Below are 15,694 nucleotides of genomic sequence, written 5' to 3' on the forward strand. Positions count from 1 at the left end.
AGCAGGAAAGAGTGATTCTACCGCCCCCCAGCCAGGATTAGGACTCAAATCAAACAAAACAAAATAAAGGCCCTTCTAGGTAAGGTTTGCAAACACTGAGGAGACTTCAGACGTGGGATATTTAGAGCTCCCTGTATCTGCTCATTAAGCACACTTCTGTCTGTTATTTCAACCTCTAAGTACATAATTGCCCTGTGGAAAGCTCTTCTGGAAGAAAGGAAATTTTTCCTAATGATTTTCTGGTCACAAGAGGCCAGTGTAGAAGTCAATTGAATCCAGTTTTTTTTCTTCTTTTTACTCTTTCTCCATTAAATTGCCCCTCTTTCATATCTCTAAATCTCTTAGCATCTTATCTCAGCTGTCAATTAGAATTTTCTCCCAAGTCAAAAACTGAGGAACCTGTCTGGATTGGGTGTCTTGTGTCTTCAAAGCTTTGATTTGTGATGGGGACACAGACTCCGAACCTCCAGAAAGTTTCTGTTCTCCTTTTTAACAGGGGAAGGAACTGAGTTCTTTTGTTAGTGAACTTTGGGCACTACATACAAGCCTCCCCACCTCCAGCCTCCAGAGCCAGGCAATTGAGGATGATTCCTTGTGAAGTAGCTACAAAATCCAGACCATTGGATGTAAAAACTGGGGCACCAGACACATGTGAGAATTCCACTCCAAGGCATACTGGGAGTCTGGGGCATGGTAGAGAGAGAGCATGAAGATAATATCCATCTTTCAAGGTAACTGGAAAGGCTTATAGTCAGACCATGTCCTTGTATTATAAAGTCGTTAAGTTGTGTCTGACTCTTGCAACCCCCCTGGACTGTAATCTGCCAGGCTCTTCTGTCCATGGGATTTCCCAGGCAAGAATACTGGAGTGGGCTGCCATTTCCTTCTCCAGGGTATCTTCCCGGACCAGGGATTGAACCCATGTTGCATTGGCAGGTGGATTCTTTACCACTGAACCACCAAGGAAGCCTGTAGGTATGTGTTAAATGAGAAGCCTGTCTTTAAGGCTGCAGCTACAATTGATGATAATGTTTTAAGCTTATTTCACAGAAAGATCAAGTATCTAGGTCTGTTATTTCCTGTGTCCTGAAAGTGGTAGCAGTTTAAGAACTCTTCCTCCCTTGGTTATAGTCCTGCAGTTCTTGAGAGTACAAGCTCCACTGTCTTCCTGGGATGTAAGGTTGTCCCAGGAAGCAGCTGCAAAAATCAGGAGGCCAGACAAGGGTATAAGCTCACTATCAAGTTGAAACAGAGCAGAGGCAGAACACAAAGACTTATCCACCAGGCTCATCTCTGTTCCCTGAGATCACAGGCACAGACCTCTAGGAGCACACCAGAACAGAAGCCTGCCGCTAAGGCCAAAGCTCCTGGACAAGCAAGCGGGGGCCTCTATTCCAGAAAGGCTGGAGTGTGATTCAGTCTGCTACCTGTGCAATGTCCTGGAGGTGGTAGGCTGTCAAGAACTGTCTTTTTGATTTTGCAATCCAGTCAGACCTTGGAATGCAAGTACCCTGGCCTCTAGAGCCAGGGACACAAAGAATGTTCTCTGGAGTGCTGCCAGAGAAACTGGGATGCTGCATTTAAAGAAAAAAAAAAAATCATAGAGGACCAGACATGTGCAAATCTCCCCTCTAGGAGATAATGGCAGTGTGGAGCTTGACAAAGGATGAGCCAAGGAATTATATCTGCCGACTTTAGTGATGCAGAATGACAGTGTGAAATGGCTCCCACCAATGCCTCCATGCCAAGAGAGAATTTCAACAGGCTTCTGGCCTTTTGGTGGGTGTAGTTAGATTAGCAACTCAATATGCCCCAGGTGGCTCAGTGGTAAAGAATCTGTATGCCAATGCACTAGACGTGGGTTTGATCCCTGGGTGGGGAAGATCCCCTGCAGCAGGAAATGGCAACCCACTCCAATATTCTTGCTTGGGAAATTCCATGGACAGAGGAACTAGTGGGCTATAGTCCATGGGATCGTGAAGAGCTGAACACAACTTAACGACTAAATAAACAGCAACAGTCCCTCACATATAGTCTAGGTACTTTTCAAACTTTTGCTTCAGCAGTGAGCCTTGAGTTTATGTGGTGATTGAGTCTATGTGTGAGTCTTTTAAAAGCAGTGTCTCTATTTGCAACGTCTCTTCGCATCTCATAGACATAAATCCTGATGGTTTTCAAAGATAGGTATTTTGATGGCTCATCTCCCACATACAGGTCTTAAGAGTTGGGGCCTTAATATTAAGAGCAGGTCTTAATATAGGCTATGAACATTTTAATCCTCAAGAAGAGGCTCCAGATTTGTAAAACCCCTTCTGAATTTGGGTTGCTGCATCAGGGTTGGGGGTTTTGGCAAGAGATCATCTCAGTCTCTCCTACCTGCCTCAGTGTAGTCTTTTCTCATCTGATACAAGGGAACATTTCAGCTAGTTTTCAGGTCTTTTTCAGAGGGACTTGATCCATGTGTAGCTGTAGATTCAGCATATCCATGGGAGGAGTTAATTCAGCATCTTCCTGTATCACCATCTTGGACCAGTCCCTCTATGGTTCACTTTAAATCTATGCTTAACTTTTTACAGTCTTCTTCTTCTTCTTTTTTTTTTTTTTTTGCTCATGATGTTTTAAAAATTTTTATTGGAATATAATTGCTTTACAATGTTATGTCAATTTTTGCTGTACAACAAAGTGAATCAGCTATATGTATGCATATATTCCTATCCTCTTGAGTCTCCTTCCCATCCCACCCCCTATCTCAGGTCATCACAGAGCACCCTGAGCTGAGCTCCCTGTGTTATACAACAGCTTCCTGCCAGCTATCTATTTTAGTCATGGTGGTATATATATGTCAATGCCAGTCTCTCGGTTTGTTCCCCCTCTTCTTTCTCCTTGTGTTCACAGGTCTACTCTCTACATTTAAATCTCTGTTCTTCCCCTGCGAATGGTTCATCAGCACCAGTTTTCTAGATTCTGTATGTATGCATTAATATATGATATTTGTTTTTCTGGCTTACTTCACTCTGTATGGTAGGCTCTAGGTTCATCCATATCACTACAACTGATTCAATTTCATTCCTTTTTATGGTTGAGTAATATTCCATTGTATATATGTACTACATCTTCTTTATCCACTCATCTGTTGATGGACATCTAGGTTGCTTCCATATCATATCATGGCTATTGTAAATAGTGCTGCAGTGAACATTGGGGTCCATGTGCTTTGAATTATCTTTTTGAATTATGGTTTTCTCAGTATATATGCCCAGTAGTGTATCCTCTCCAATTTTCTCTCAAGCTTTCTTTCTGTATAAAACATAGAACCACAAATGCATTTCTGTGTGTACATACATAGGTATGCTCATGCTCATTTGAAAGATAAATTTATATAAATAAATAAACACAAGTTTACATTTGAACATTTTCTTAGGATTCCACAAAAATACATCCACTTACATCATTAATTTCTTGAAATCTTCCTCTGAAGCTATGTTTATTATCTCACATTACCTACATAGATAATGATTTAGGCTCAGGGAGATTAACATATTTAAACACTTTTAAAAGCCTTTCAAGTTATTGTGCACTGTCATGAATTATGTGCAATGGAAATATACAGTATGCATTGTAAATTTGGTACAGATCATTTTATTTATCATTTCAAAATATGCAGTTTATGGTATGCAATCATTTTCCAGTACATCACTTTGAAGTCTAAAGGTGCGTGGATCAGAGTAGGATTTAGGGCACAGATAACTGATGCACACTGAGCAGTTATGGGAGATATCTCATTACCCAGGTGAAAAGAAAAGTGTCATATATGGGTATAGAAATAGAAGTAAATTAAAGCAATTCACTCTTGGTACTCTCTTGGTAAAATTCAAGATACAACCAGAGAAACAAACTGATCACATTGGGTCAAGTGAAAAAGGTATCATCTCACACATCGTATCATGGATAAACCTAAGAAAAGCAATGTAGAGACTCACAGCTGAGTTTACACCCATTAGGAGATCAGCAGAGCTCAGAACAACTCTACCTTATAATCTCATCTGGTAACAAAGACAGTATATTACAGCATTAGCTTTAGGATGGCTTGTTATGCAGCAATATCTAACTAATACAATAATCAAAGTGAACAGAATGAGGACAGTTATAATTGCTCCTGATTATTCTTGTCATTTGTTCTTTTATTTTTGTTGTTGTTGTTTTTTTGTAAAGGATTTTTTTTTTTTGGTACTTTACAATATTGTATTGGTTTTGCCATACATCAACATGAATCTGCCACAGGTATACACGTGTTCCTAATCCTGAACTGCCCTCATTTGTTCTTATATTTCAGGATAGCTTTCATGGTTACTCTGTCATTTCAGTTCATTTCAGATAACTGTAATTGAAATCTCTCACTGCGGTTCATTTCTCAGTAACCAGAAGAGGTTGAAAGGACAGGTATGTCTATGTAGGAAAAAAGACTGGTAATTCTGATTCACATGACTGAACAGCAATTCAAGATGTCTGTTGAGTCATTCTTTGATCATAAAATGTGAATAGAATCATGAGTATAACAGAGTTATGGAGGATGAAAGTGATCATTCACCATCCTTCTTGGGTTATGACAAAATGCGGTGGAGATACAGTTTCATTAAATCAATGACATTAATCATATTACAGGTAGCACTGAAAGTTTTCAAGCAGAAAGAGGAAGATAATTGAATAAAAAAAGAAAAAAAATGTTAATCAATCTTTCACTAATACATATAAACCTCCCCTTAACACATGGACACCAATCCTCCATTCTCCAATGGGTAGATATACAGCATGGAAAATGAGTATTTTTCAAAGTAATACAATGTATGAATCACAATTTTGTTTCATTGTGTTGAAGGTCCCTTGGACTGCAAGGAGATCAAACCAGTTAATCCTAAAACAAGTCAGTCCTGAATATTCATTGGAAGGACTGATGCTGAAGCTGTAACTTTAATACTTTGGCCATCTGATGCGAAGAGCTGACACATTGAAAAAGACCCTGATGCTGGGAAAGATTGAAGGCAGGAGGAGAAGGGGACGACAGAGAATAAGATGGTTGGATGGACATGAGTTTGAGCAAACTCTGAGAGTTGGTGATGGACAGGGAAGCCTGGTATGCTGCAGTCCATGGGGTTGCAAAGAGTCGGACACAACTGAGCAACTGAGCTGAAATATTGATGTTCATCTGTGATTCTAAAGCCATATTAGGTCAATCTGTTTATTAAAATGTGTCTTTCAGTGGGAACTCCTTTTGCAGACATGTATCTGATAATCATGTTGACAGTGGCTATTGTGGGAAATATGGATGCCAAGAACAGGATCCAAATGAGGAGAATAAAAATCAATGACTTGTCACAAATCACAATAGTATGTTACAGTCTCAATGGCGAGAAAAGGCAGGTAAGATAGTGATGTACATGAGAATATTGGATATAAAGGTGAAAATAGTGTCTCAGGTTTTCCTCTGTTATAAAATTATATAAATTGTCTTCATGATCAAACATGTGTTTTTTGGTAGGAAGACTACAACTCATGACACTTCTTTTAGAGAAACAGAAGAAAAATATCTGGTAAGACAAATGTCATTTATGGGGCTTCCCAGGTTGCACTAGGGGTAAAGAATGTGCCTGCCAATGCAGATGAAAGAGACACAAGTTTGATCCCTGGAGGAGGAAATGGCAACCCACAGCAGTATCCTTGCCAGAAAAATTCCATGGACAGAGGAGCCTGGTGGACTATAGTCCATAGGGTTGCATAGTGTCAGACATGATTGAGTGACTGAGCAGGTTTGTCATTTGTGAAAAGTTATTCTAAAAAAAAAAAAATCTATGTTGTCTCATTTAGTCAGTGGGAATTTCCCAACATTCCTGATACATCGATGAAGTAAATTTGTGAAAGTGGGAATAAAACAAAGAGAAAGCAGATGAATGTCAGAGAGAAAAGGAAGCTTAATAAAGTGATTTACACGAATTGAATAGAAAAGTTAGTCAAATAAATGCAAATTCCAGAAATGTATTTATTTAAAAAGAGCAAGTTCTGATTTCATCATCTGATCAAATAGTCACATTTTCTGACTCTGAGGCTTTGACCTCTGCAATCTCAAGTGCTTTTTCAGTTTTATGACAGCTAGCTCTTACACAGTTCCTCTCACAAAGAATACTTTCAGAGCCCTCTTCATGTCTTTATTCCTCAGGCTGTAGATGAAGGGGTTCAGCATGGGTGTGATGACTGTGTACATCACCGAGGCTGTTGCACTTGAGTGTGCATTGTGGGTAGCTGCAGAGCTAAGGTACACTCCAAGCATCGTACAATAAAATAAGGAGACAACGGTGAGGTGAGATGCACAGGTGGAAAATGCTTTATATTTCCCCTGAGCTGATGCGATTCTGCGTATAGAGGAGACTATCTTAGAATAAGAGTAAAGGATACCAACAAAGGGACCACCACCCAGCAGGACAGCTGCAAAATACATCACTATGTTATTAAGAAAGGTGTCAGAACAGGCAAGTTGGACCATATGATTGAGTTCACAGAAAAAGTGGGGAATTTCAATGTTTGTGCAGAAGGACAGTTGCAGCATCATTAAGCTTTGTAATGAGGAATTAAGAATATTTATGATCCAGGACATCAACACCAGCCATCCACAAAGTCTTGGGTTCATGATGACTGTGTAGTGCAGGGGATGGCAGATGGCCACAAAGCGGTCATAGGCCATCACAGTCAGGAGAAAAATGTCCAACACTGCAAAGAGGATGAGAAAATAAATCTGTGTGATGCAGCCTTCATAGGTGATCACTTTGCTCTGGGTCTGGATGTTCCACAGCATCTTTGGGATGGTGGTGGAAGTGAAACAGATGTCTACAAAGGACAGGTTGGAGAGGAAGAAGTACATGGGGGTGTGCAGGTGGGAGTCTGAAGTGATGGCCAAGATGATGAGCAGGTTTCCAAAAGCAGTGATGAGGTACATAGAGAGGAAAAGCCCAAATATGATGGGCTGTAGTTCTGGATCCTCTGAAAATCCCAGAAGAAGAAATTCTGAAATTCGTGTATCATTACCTTGTTCCATATGATGGAAGTGGCTTCACAGAAAGAGGAAAGTAACATGACTAATTTGCACAACTACCTGGTTTACTCCCACATTTTAAATGCTGGTATTTACATATTTCCATCATGTAATTCAATAAAATATATTTTGTGTATGAATATGGTCTCCTTTAGATTCCCTCATGCCACCATTGATATGGAATTTTTGACCTTGTCAACTCTTTCCCTGAGGGATTATGCATCCTATAATTTTCATTAGAAAATTTTTCATGCATTTCAGTAGTAAAATTGAGAGCTGACCATGTTACCAATGTCTAGGCAACAAGTATAGTTTGCTGAAGAACAAAATAGGACCCTATTATTAAATGATGGGAGTACTTTCCATGTGGTGCAGTGGTAAAGAATCTGCCTGCCCATGCAGGAGATGCAAGAGACTAGGGTTTGATCCCTGGGTCAGGAAGATCCCCTGGAGAAAAAATGGCAGCCCACTCCAGTATTCTTGCCTGGATAATCCCATGGACAGGGGAGCCCAGTGGGCTATAGTCCATGGGGTCACAGAAAGATCTATCTTTCTACACATCTATCTATCTACACGACTGAGCATATACACACATTCAATGACGGAGATAGAAAATCTAAGCAAATAATAGAGACCATTACATTTCAGATGGTGACAGGAGCTATATAGAAAGGGTAAGCTCATGTAAAGGAGAGGGTGAATTAGGCTTTATATTTTGCATGGGTGTTTAGGTAAGACCTGCAAACAAGGTGACATTTGAACAGTGACCTCAAGCAAGAGAGGGAAGGAGATGCAAGTTTATATAATGAAGTATGTCCCTGGCAGAGGAAATGTCCAGTGAAAGGCCGTGAGGAATGTGCTTGTTTCCAGGGCTCGAGTCAAAGAAAGTAAAGCCAGTGCTGCAAGTGAATGAAGATGACAAAGAGTGATAAGAGATGGTGTCACACCTGTTGAGGAGGGACGTGGTCTCTCGGCTACTGCTGAAATCCCAGGGCAAGGGACTTCCTGTTCTGTACTATATCTTGCCCTTTATTAATCTTGTTGCAAAGGGATCCTGTGAATTGAAACAGCCCACCTCTTTAGTACCTCCTTTGATTGAATTCTGGCCCCACTACCTTAAAAGTCATCTTGGAATATATGAGAACTGATACCCTTGTTCTGAAGATTTTTGACACCCCACCAGTAGCAAACAGACACAGAACACACTCTGTCTTTCTTCACTGTGTTATTTTCATTTCTTTCTCAGCTGCAGCACTACTGAGTACACTAGGAATGTGTGCAACCCAAGCTGGGCAGATCAATGAACCTTACACTATATAACATAGAAGTGATTCCCTGAAATTCCAATTCTCAAGTTTCCTATGGACAAATAAACCTGGGGTTCCACACTGAGATAGCCATTTTGTGTATTTAAACAAACATTAAATTGCCTTTTCAATAAACAGAGAGCAAAGAGAGGGAGAGATGGAGGGAGAGAGAGAGAGAGAGAGTAATGATGAGAAAAATATCTTAACAAGGTCAGTTGGTCCCTGAGAGCCTGTGAGAAAGAATAATCTTCCATGGTCCTGGCAGCATTCCAACCTTAATTATTTTCCTTTGATGCCCAGAAAAATAACAAGAGATCCAAAATGAACTTGTCTGAAAGACAATAGTAGTGATACCTCTATGATGTCAAAAGATATCAAAAGACATTTTACTTATTGTTTCCCCTAAGAGAAAATGAGCAAAGGGATAAACCAACACTTCATAAACAAAATATACAAAGTATAACAAAACTGGGCATTTTTAATATCAAGCCATAGAAGACTTGTTTCTCCTGGGCCTGTTTCATAATTACTTGACCAGTTAGTTTTTGTATGGTCTGATAAGGGATGAGGTTAGCTCCTTTCTCACTTTTCTCATGTAGCATCTTTCCTTGGCTGTTCTTGGACTTTGGGTTTTGAGAAACCCAATGGGCATACTCTGATCCTTGTTCTGAACTTCATCCAACTTGCAGAGGCCTCCTTGGGCCATGCTTTGTACCATGGTGTCCTACACCATGACAATTCTGTATTTTTATGCTGAATAACTTCCTTCATATAATTAAGTCTGAGGACATTACATCATGACACATTTATTTCATTGTACTCTGACCTTATTGTTAGACTGTGTGACCCAAAAAGGCAGGGACCTTACCTGCTTTGTTCACTTTTGTACTTTTCAGAAAGGCATATGAATATATGCTTATCCAGAAAAACACAGAAGAGTGTGAAAAGCTATATAATGAAAGAATAAAGGATAGTACATCAAGGCTGTATATTGTCACCCTGCTTATTTAACTTATATGCAGAGTACATCATGAGAAACGCTGGGCTGGAGGAAGCACAGGCTGGAATCAAGATTACTGGGAGAAATATTAATAACCTCAGATATGGAGCTGACACCACCCTTATGGCAGAAAGTGAAGAGGAACTCAAAAGCCTCTTGATGAAAGTGAAAGAGGACAGTGAAAAAGTTAGCTTAAAGCTCAACATTCAGAAAACTAAGATCATGGCATATGGTCCCATCACTTCATGGCAAATAGATGGGGAAACAGTGGAAACAGTGTCAGACTATTTTTCTGGGCTCCAAAATCACTGCAAATGGTGACTGCAGCCGTGAAATTAAAAGACACTTATTCCTTGGAAGGAAAGTTATAACCAAGCTAGATAGCATATTCAAAAGCAGAGACATTACTTTGTCAACAAAGGTCCGTCTAGTCAAGGCTATGGTTTTTCCAGTGGTCCTTTATGAATGTGAGAGTTGGACTATAAAGAAAGCTGAGCACCGAAGAATTGATGCTTTTGAACTGTGGTGTTGGAGAAGACTCTTGAGAGTCCCTTGGACTGCAAGGAGATCCAACCAGTCCATCCTAAAGGAAATCAGTCCTGAATATTCATTGGAAGGACTGATGTTGAAACTGAAAGTCCAATACTTTGGCCACCTGATGTGAATAGTTGACTCATTTGAAATGACCCTCATGCTGGGAAAGATTGAGGGCAGGAGGAGAAGGGGATGACAGACGATGAGATGGTTGGATGGCATCACAGACTCAATGGACATGGGTTTGGGTGGACTCCAGGAGTTGGTGATGGACAGGGAGGCCTGGCGTGCTGCGATTCACGGGGTTGCAAAGAGTCAGACATGACTGAGCAACTGAACTGAACTGAACTGAAACCAGGTTAGAGTGAAAAGTTTTTAAAAACTGTAGTGAGCAAAATTGAATGAAGAATCAGACTAAATGAAATGTGATATAAAATAACAATAATTTAATGGCATGAATATGTGCTGATATTTAATGCAGCAAAGACCTGATAGAAGAGAATATAACGTGTAATGTACCGAGGACTTCCTGGCACATAGTGGATGTTCCACTATTTATTTTTGAATGATCAGGAATTAAGTCATAATAGTTTTGAACATTTAGCAAATGGCAAGGTCATGTTTCCATTTAGTTGCAAAAGATTATATTGTCAAATAAGATCTGGCCTGAAGCTGATTCATGTTGATGTTTAATAGAAACCAAAGCAATACTGTAAAGCAACTACCGTTTAATTAAAAGTAAAAAAAAAATTAAACAAATACTTACCAAAAACAAAAGATCAATCATGAATGACTAGTTATCTGAAAGATTATGAAGTTGGTGTCCTAGCTCACTCATTTTACAAAAAATGAGGTATTACAATGTTAGTGTAAAGTGACCAATACATTTCAGATGAACATTCTAGAAAAGTATACATAAAATTTACTTGTGGCAAAATGAAAACCAAAAAACTCAGAAGTCGGAAGATAGATATTTTGAAATAAAATAAATATTTTATCATGAAAATATCCTCCAAAAGTCAATTGAGAAATAATAATCTATAAATTTATTTATTTATTTTTTAATATAAATTTATTTTAATTGGAGGCTAATTACTTTACAATATTGTAGTGGTTCTGCCATAAAATTTTTTGAAATGCTGATAACTGGAGAAAACTGGATAAATGATATATGACATAGTAATAACAGGCAAGTCAAAATGAGGATCAAATATGTAAATTGCTGAAGCTGAGCCACAGTTTATAAAAACAAAAAAATGTCTTTCATAACCATTAGCCTGAGAAATAAGTGTAAAGACCTGTCACACTGCTTGGGGTTTGAACTTTTAAACCAGTAGCAAAAGCAGTGTTGCTAATTTTGCTGCCAGAAAACTAAAGTCTTGCAGATTTGGGAAACAACCTGAGGACAGCTATAAATGTTATCGTGCAGATATTCTCTAACTCAAGTTTTCTGAGTCTCAACACTACTGACATTCCCAGTCAGATCAGTCTCTGTTGCTCTGTTTGTCCTGTGCATTGAAAGATGTTGAGAGCCTCTGTGGCCTCCACCCAACTCTCTCCAGTGAGACAGTCAAAATGTTCCTGGACATTGCTCAGAATCTTCTGCATGAGAAAAATCCTTCTTGATGTGAACCACAGTTTGAGCTTAAAATCTCAACATATTTCTGTGGCATGAATGAAATAGCACTTTAATGATAAAGAGCATGAAAGGCCATTCATCAAAAGTGTGAGTAGCATAGCCACACTGTGAAATATTACCTAGCCACTGACACAAATACTTTAATTAATCAAGCAAACAGACAGACACAGTGATCTTTTGCCTCTGGGCTGAGTTGAACTGGCTTCTTTTCTTTCTGACCTTCTCATGTACCATCATCTAGATCGGAGACTCACCTGGATGGGGGAACTCTGGGAGGAAGGTCTCCAAGGGGGGAGTCTTAATTCTTCTCTGGAAGGCTAATGATGGAGATGAAGGCTCTGTTCCCAGACAAAACAGCAGGAAGGGATGAAACTACAGCCCACCCCCAACCCCAATCAGGATTAGGACTCCAAACAAAGGAAATAAAGTGTCCATCCAGCTCAAGATTACACACACCGAGAGACTGCAGATGTTAGTGTTTATAGGTCCCTCGACCTGCTCATTAGGCACATTTCTTTTTATTTCAACCTCTAAGCACATAATTTCCCTGTGGAAACCTGGTCAGGAAGGAAGGAAATTTTCCTTAAAGATTCTCTATTCACAAGGGATCAGGGTAGAAGTCAAGGGAATCCATTATTTTTGTTTGTTTGTTTTTTCACTCCTTCTCCCTAAAATTTCCTTCGTTTCAGATCTCTAAATCTCCTAGCACCTTGTTTCAACCCTGAGTTAAAGTTTTCTCCAAGTCTAAGACTGAGTGTCTGAATTAGGTCTCTTGTATCTCCAAAGTTTTGATTTATGATGGGGATACAGACTCTAAATCTCCAGGACATTTCTATTCTCTTTTTCTTTTTTTTTTTGTGTCTCTCATACCTTTGATGTCTGGGATACTTGCACATCGAGAATTAATCTTACTCGGTGTGCAAGTATCCCAGACATCATGGAGCAACTTCAGTTCATTGGTGTTAAGGAGATCTACAGGCCAGCCACGTAAGTGGTAAATGGATTTCATGATGGGGTACAGGTGGGCTATTCTCTTTTTCAATAAGGGGAAGAACTGAGTTCTTTTGTTAATCAACCTTGGGGCACTACATATGTTGTCTTCATGACACTTTTGCCATAACATTTAGGAACTTCATACTTACATCTCTAGTTCTGAGCTTTCATGTAATCCTTCATTATAAAATATTTGTTGATGATAGTAAATATACTTGAATAGTTTGTGCTAAAGCTTGATCTTAGTGCCTGATAAGAATTGCTTGATTGAATATTTACAGATGTGTCATCTGTGAGGCAGTACATTTAAGAACTCCATTCTCCACTGCAGAAATGGAGCTTAGAGGAGTTTAATGATACAGCCAAAGTTAATATCTGAGTGTTTGATGGTCCTTGATTGTAAACCTGTCAGGGTGTGTCTAGTTTCCAAACTGTACACCAGTAGTTCTGAATCATAGAGGATTTTCCTCTGGGGTGTTTGACAACATCTGAAATGATGCTGCCAAACATCTAAAATCTGTGGGAAAGCATCCCCAGAATAGCATGCTTCCTCAAATGGCAACAATAAAGGATAGCAAAGTTATTCTAAGTCAGTCCTTTTCTAACTTCATTGTAGCTACAAATCAACAACAATCCTACTACAAATTCAGAATCTAATTCAGCAGGTCCTGGTGGGTCCAAAGACTGCATTTCTAACAAGCTGCTGGATGATGCTGACTCTACAGGTCCTGGTCTGTGGATACTCTTTGAGTAGCAAGGCTGTGATCCCATGATACAATTAGTTGTAGATAGTTTTTGGTCTTCTGCCCCAAAATGTGTTGGCATTTAACTTTGAAGAAATAGTGTATTCACTCATTTCAGAGGCTGTGGTTAATTCTGTGTCTGTTTCTATTATAGAAGGGTTCTTGAATGATACAAAATGACACACTTACAAAAATGACTGTATAGTAGGCAGAATGTTGTTTAGTGGCTAAGTCATGTCAACTCTTTGTGACCCCATGGACTGCAGTGCGCCAGGCTCCTCTGTCCATGGGTTTTCCCAGGCAAGAATATTGGAGTGTGTTGCCATTTCCTCCTCTAGGGGATCTTTCTGACCCAGGGATGGAATCTGTGTCTCCTGCTTGTCAGACAGATTCTTTACCCCTGAATCACCTGGAAGCCCAATCAGCATAGTAAGCCAGCTAATATGTGTCATATTACAATTGACTGCCTTCACCCAGTTTGCCCAACTACCCCAATCCCCTTCCTCTCTGATAAACATCAATCCGTTCTTTGTATCTATAAGTTTTGGTCCATTTTTTATTTGTTTTGTTTTTTAGATTTCATGTGCAAGTGAAATCATACTTGTATTTATCTTTCTCTGTCTGCCTTATTTAGTATGGCATAATACCTGGAAGGTCCATCCACATTGTCACAAATGGCCAGATTTTTATTTTTTATGGCTGAGTAGTATGCCATTTTGTGTGTGTGTGTGTGTGTGTGTGTGTGTGTGTGTGTGTGTGTGTGTGTGTGTGTATTTCACATCATTATCCATTCATCCATCAATGGACATGTAGGTGGCTTTCATGTCTTGGTCCATGTAAATAATGCTGCAATGAATATAGGGTTGCATATATATTTTCAAATTAATGCTCTCATTTTATTTAGAGAAATACCCAGAAGTTGAATAGATAGATAATATAGTAGTTCTATTTATAATTTTTGACGAATCTCCATACTGCTCTCCATAATGGCTGTACACATTCACATTTCTACCAACAGTGCACTAGGGTTTCCTTTTCTCCACATCCTCACCAACATTTGTTATTTCTCCTTTATCATTTTTTAAGAAGCTTTAAAAAATTAGCTTTATTAAGGTATAGTTAATATTTAAAATCATAAGATACTTGAAGTGTACATCATGATGATTTGATTTAGGTATACTTTGTGAAAGGAATTCTCCTTTAACTTACACACTGATTACTTTACACACTTATCTTGTTTTTGTGTGTGTGTGTATGTGTGAGAAAATTTAAGTTCTACTCTCTTCCATTCAGTTCAGTCACTGAGTTGTGTCTGACTCTTTGCTACCCCATGAACTGCAGCATGCCAGGCCTCCCTGTCCATCACCAACTCCTGGAGTTCACTCAAACTCTTGTCCACTAATTTGGTGATGCCATCCAACCACTCATCCTCTGTCATCCCCTTATTTCATCTTCAATCTTTCCCTGCCTCAGGGTCTTTTCAAATGAGTCAACTCTTCGCATCAGGTGGCCAAAGTATTGGAGTTTCAACTTCAACATCAGTCCTTCCAATGAATATTCAGGGCTCATTTCCTTTAGGATGGACTGGTTGGATCTCCTTGTAGTCCAAGAAACTCTCAGTTCAAAAGTATCAATTCTGTGTTGCTCAGCTTTCTTTATAGTCCAACTCTCACATCCATACCTGACTACTGGAAAAACCATACCCTTGACTAGATGGACCTTTGTTGGCAAAGTAATGTCTCTGCTTTTTAATATGCTGTCTAGGTTGGTTATAACTTTCCTTCCAAGGAGTAAGCATCTTTTAATTTTGTGGCTGAAATCACCATCTGCAGTGATTTTGGAGCCCCCCAAAATAAAGTCTGCCACTGTTTCCACTGTTTCTCCATCTATTCACCATGAAGAGATGGCAAATATGCTACCATCTTAGCAAATTTCAATTGTACAATCCAGTGTTTTCAAAATAGTCATCATGATTTATTTGGTTGGCCAAAAAGTTCATTTGGGTTTTCTGTATGATATTATGGGGTGTGTGCATGTGTATGCATATAAATTTAGATTAGTATTAGACTACCCAGATGAATGGAAAAAGAAGATATGGTACATATATGCAATGGAATATAGCTCAGCTATAAAAAGGAAAGCATTGAGTCAGTTGTAGTGGGGTGGATGAACATACAGCCAGTTATACAGAGTGAAGTAAGTAGAAAGAGAAAAACAAATATCATTTATTAATGCATATACATGGAATCTAGAAAAAATAGTACTGATGAACCTATTTAGAGAGAAGAAATGGGGATGTAGGTTAGAGAACAGACTTGTGGGCACTGTGGGGGAAGGAGAGGATAGGACCCACTGAAAAAACAGCACTGATACATAAACACTATCATGTGTAAAATA

General features: G+C 39.2%; 1 protein-coding gene across 1 annotated transcript; it reads right to left on the bottom strand.

Moving 5' to 3' along the window:
• Positions 1-6,151: 6,151 nt before the first annotated feature.
• On the bottom strand, positions 6,152-7,084 carry LOC139183929 (olfactory receptor 7A17-like). The gene has a single exon (XM_070792234.1). It carries the CDS (start codon positions 7,082-7,084, stop codon positions 6,152-6,154), a length of 933 nt encoding a protein of 310 aa, XP_070648335.1.
• Between the last annotated feature and the right edge of the window lie 8,610 nt (positions 7,085-15,694).

The sequence above is a fragment of the Bos indicus genome, chromosome 7, assembly GCF_029378745.1.
Source record: "Bos indicus isolate NIAB-ARS_2022 breed Sahiwal x Tharparkar chromosome 7, NIAB-ARS_B.indTharparkar_mat_pri_1.0, whole genome shotgun sequence".
NCBI classification, from domain to species: domain Eukaryota; kingdom Metazoa; phylum Chordata; class Mammalia; order Artiodactyla; family Bovidae; genus Bos; species Bos indicus.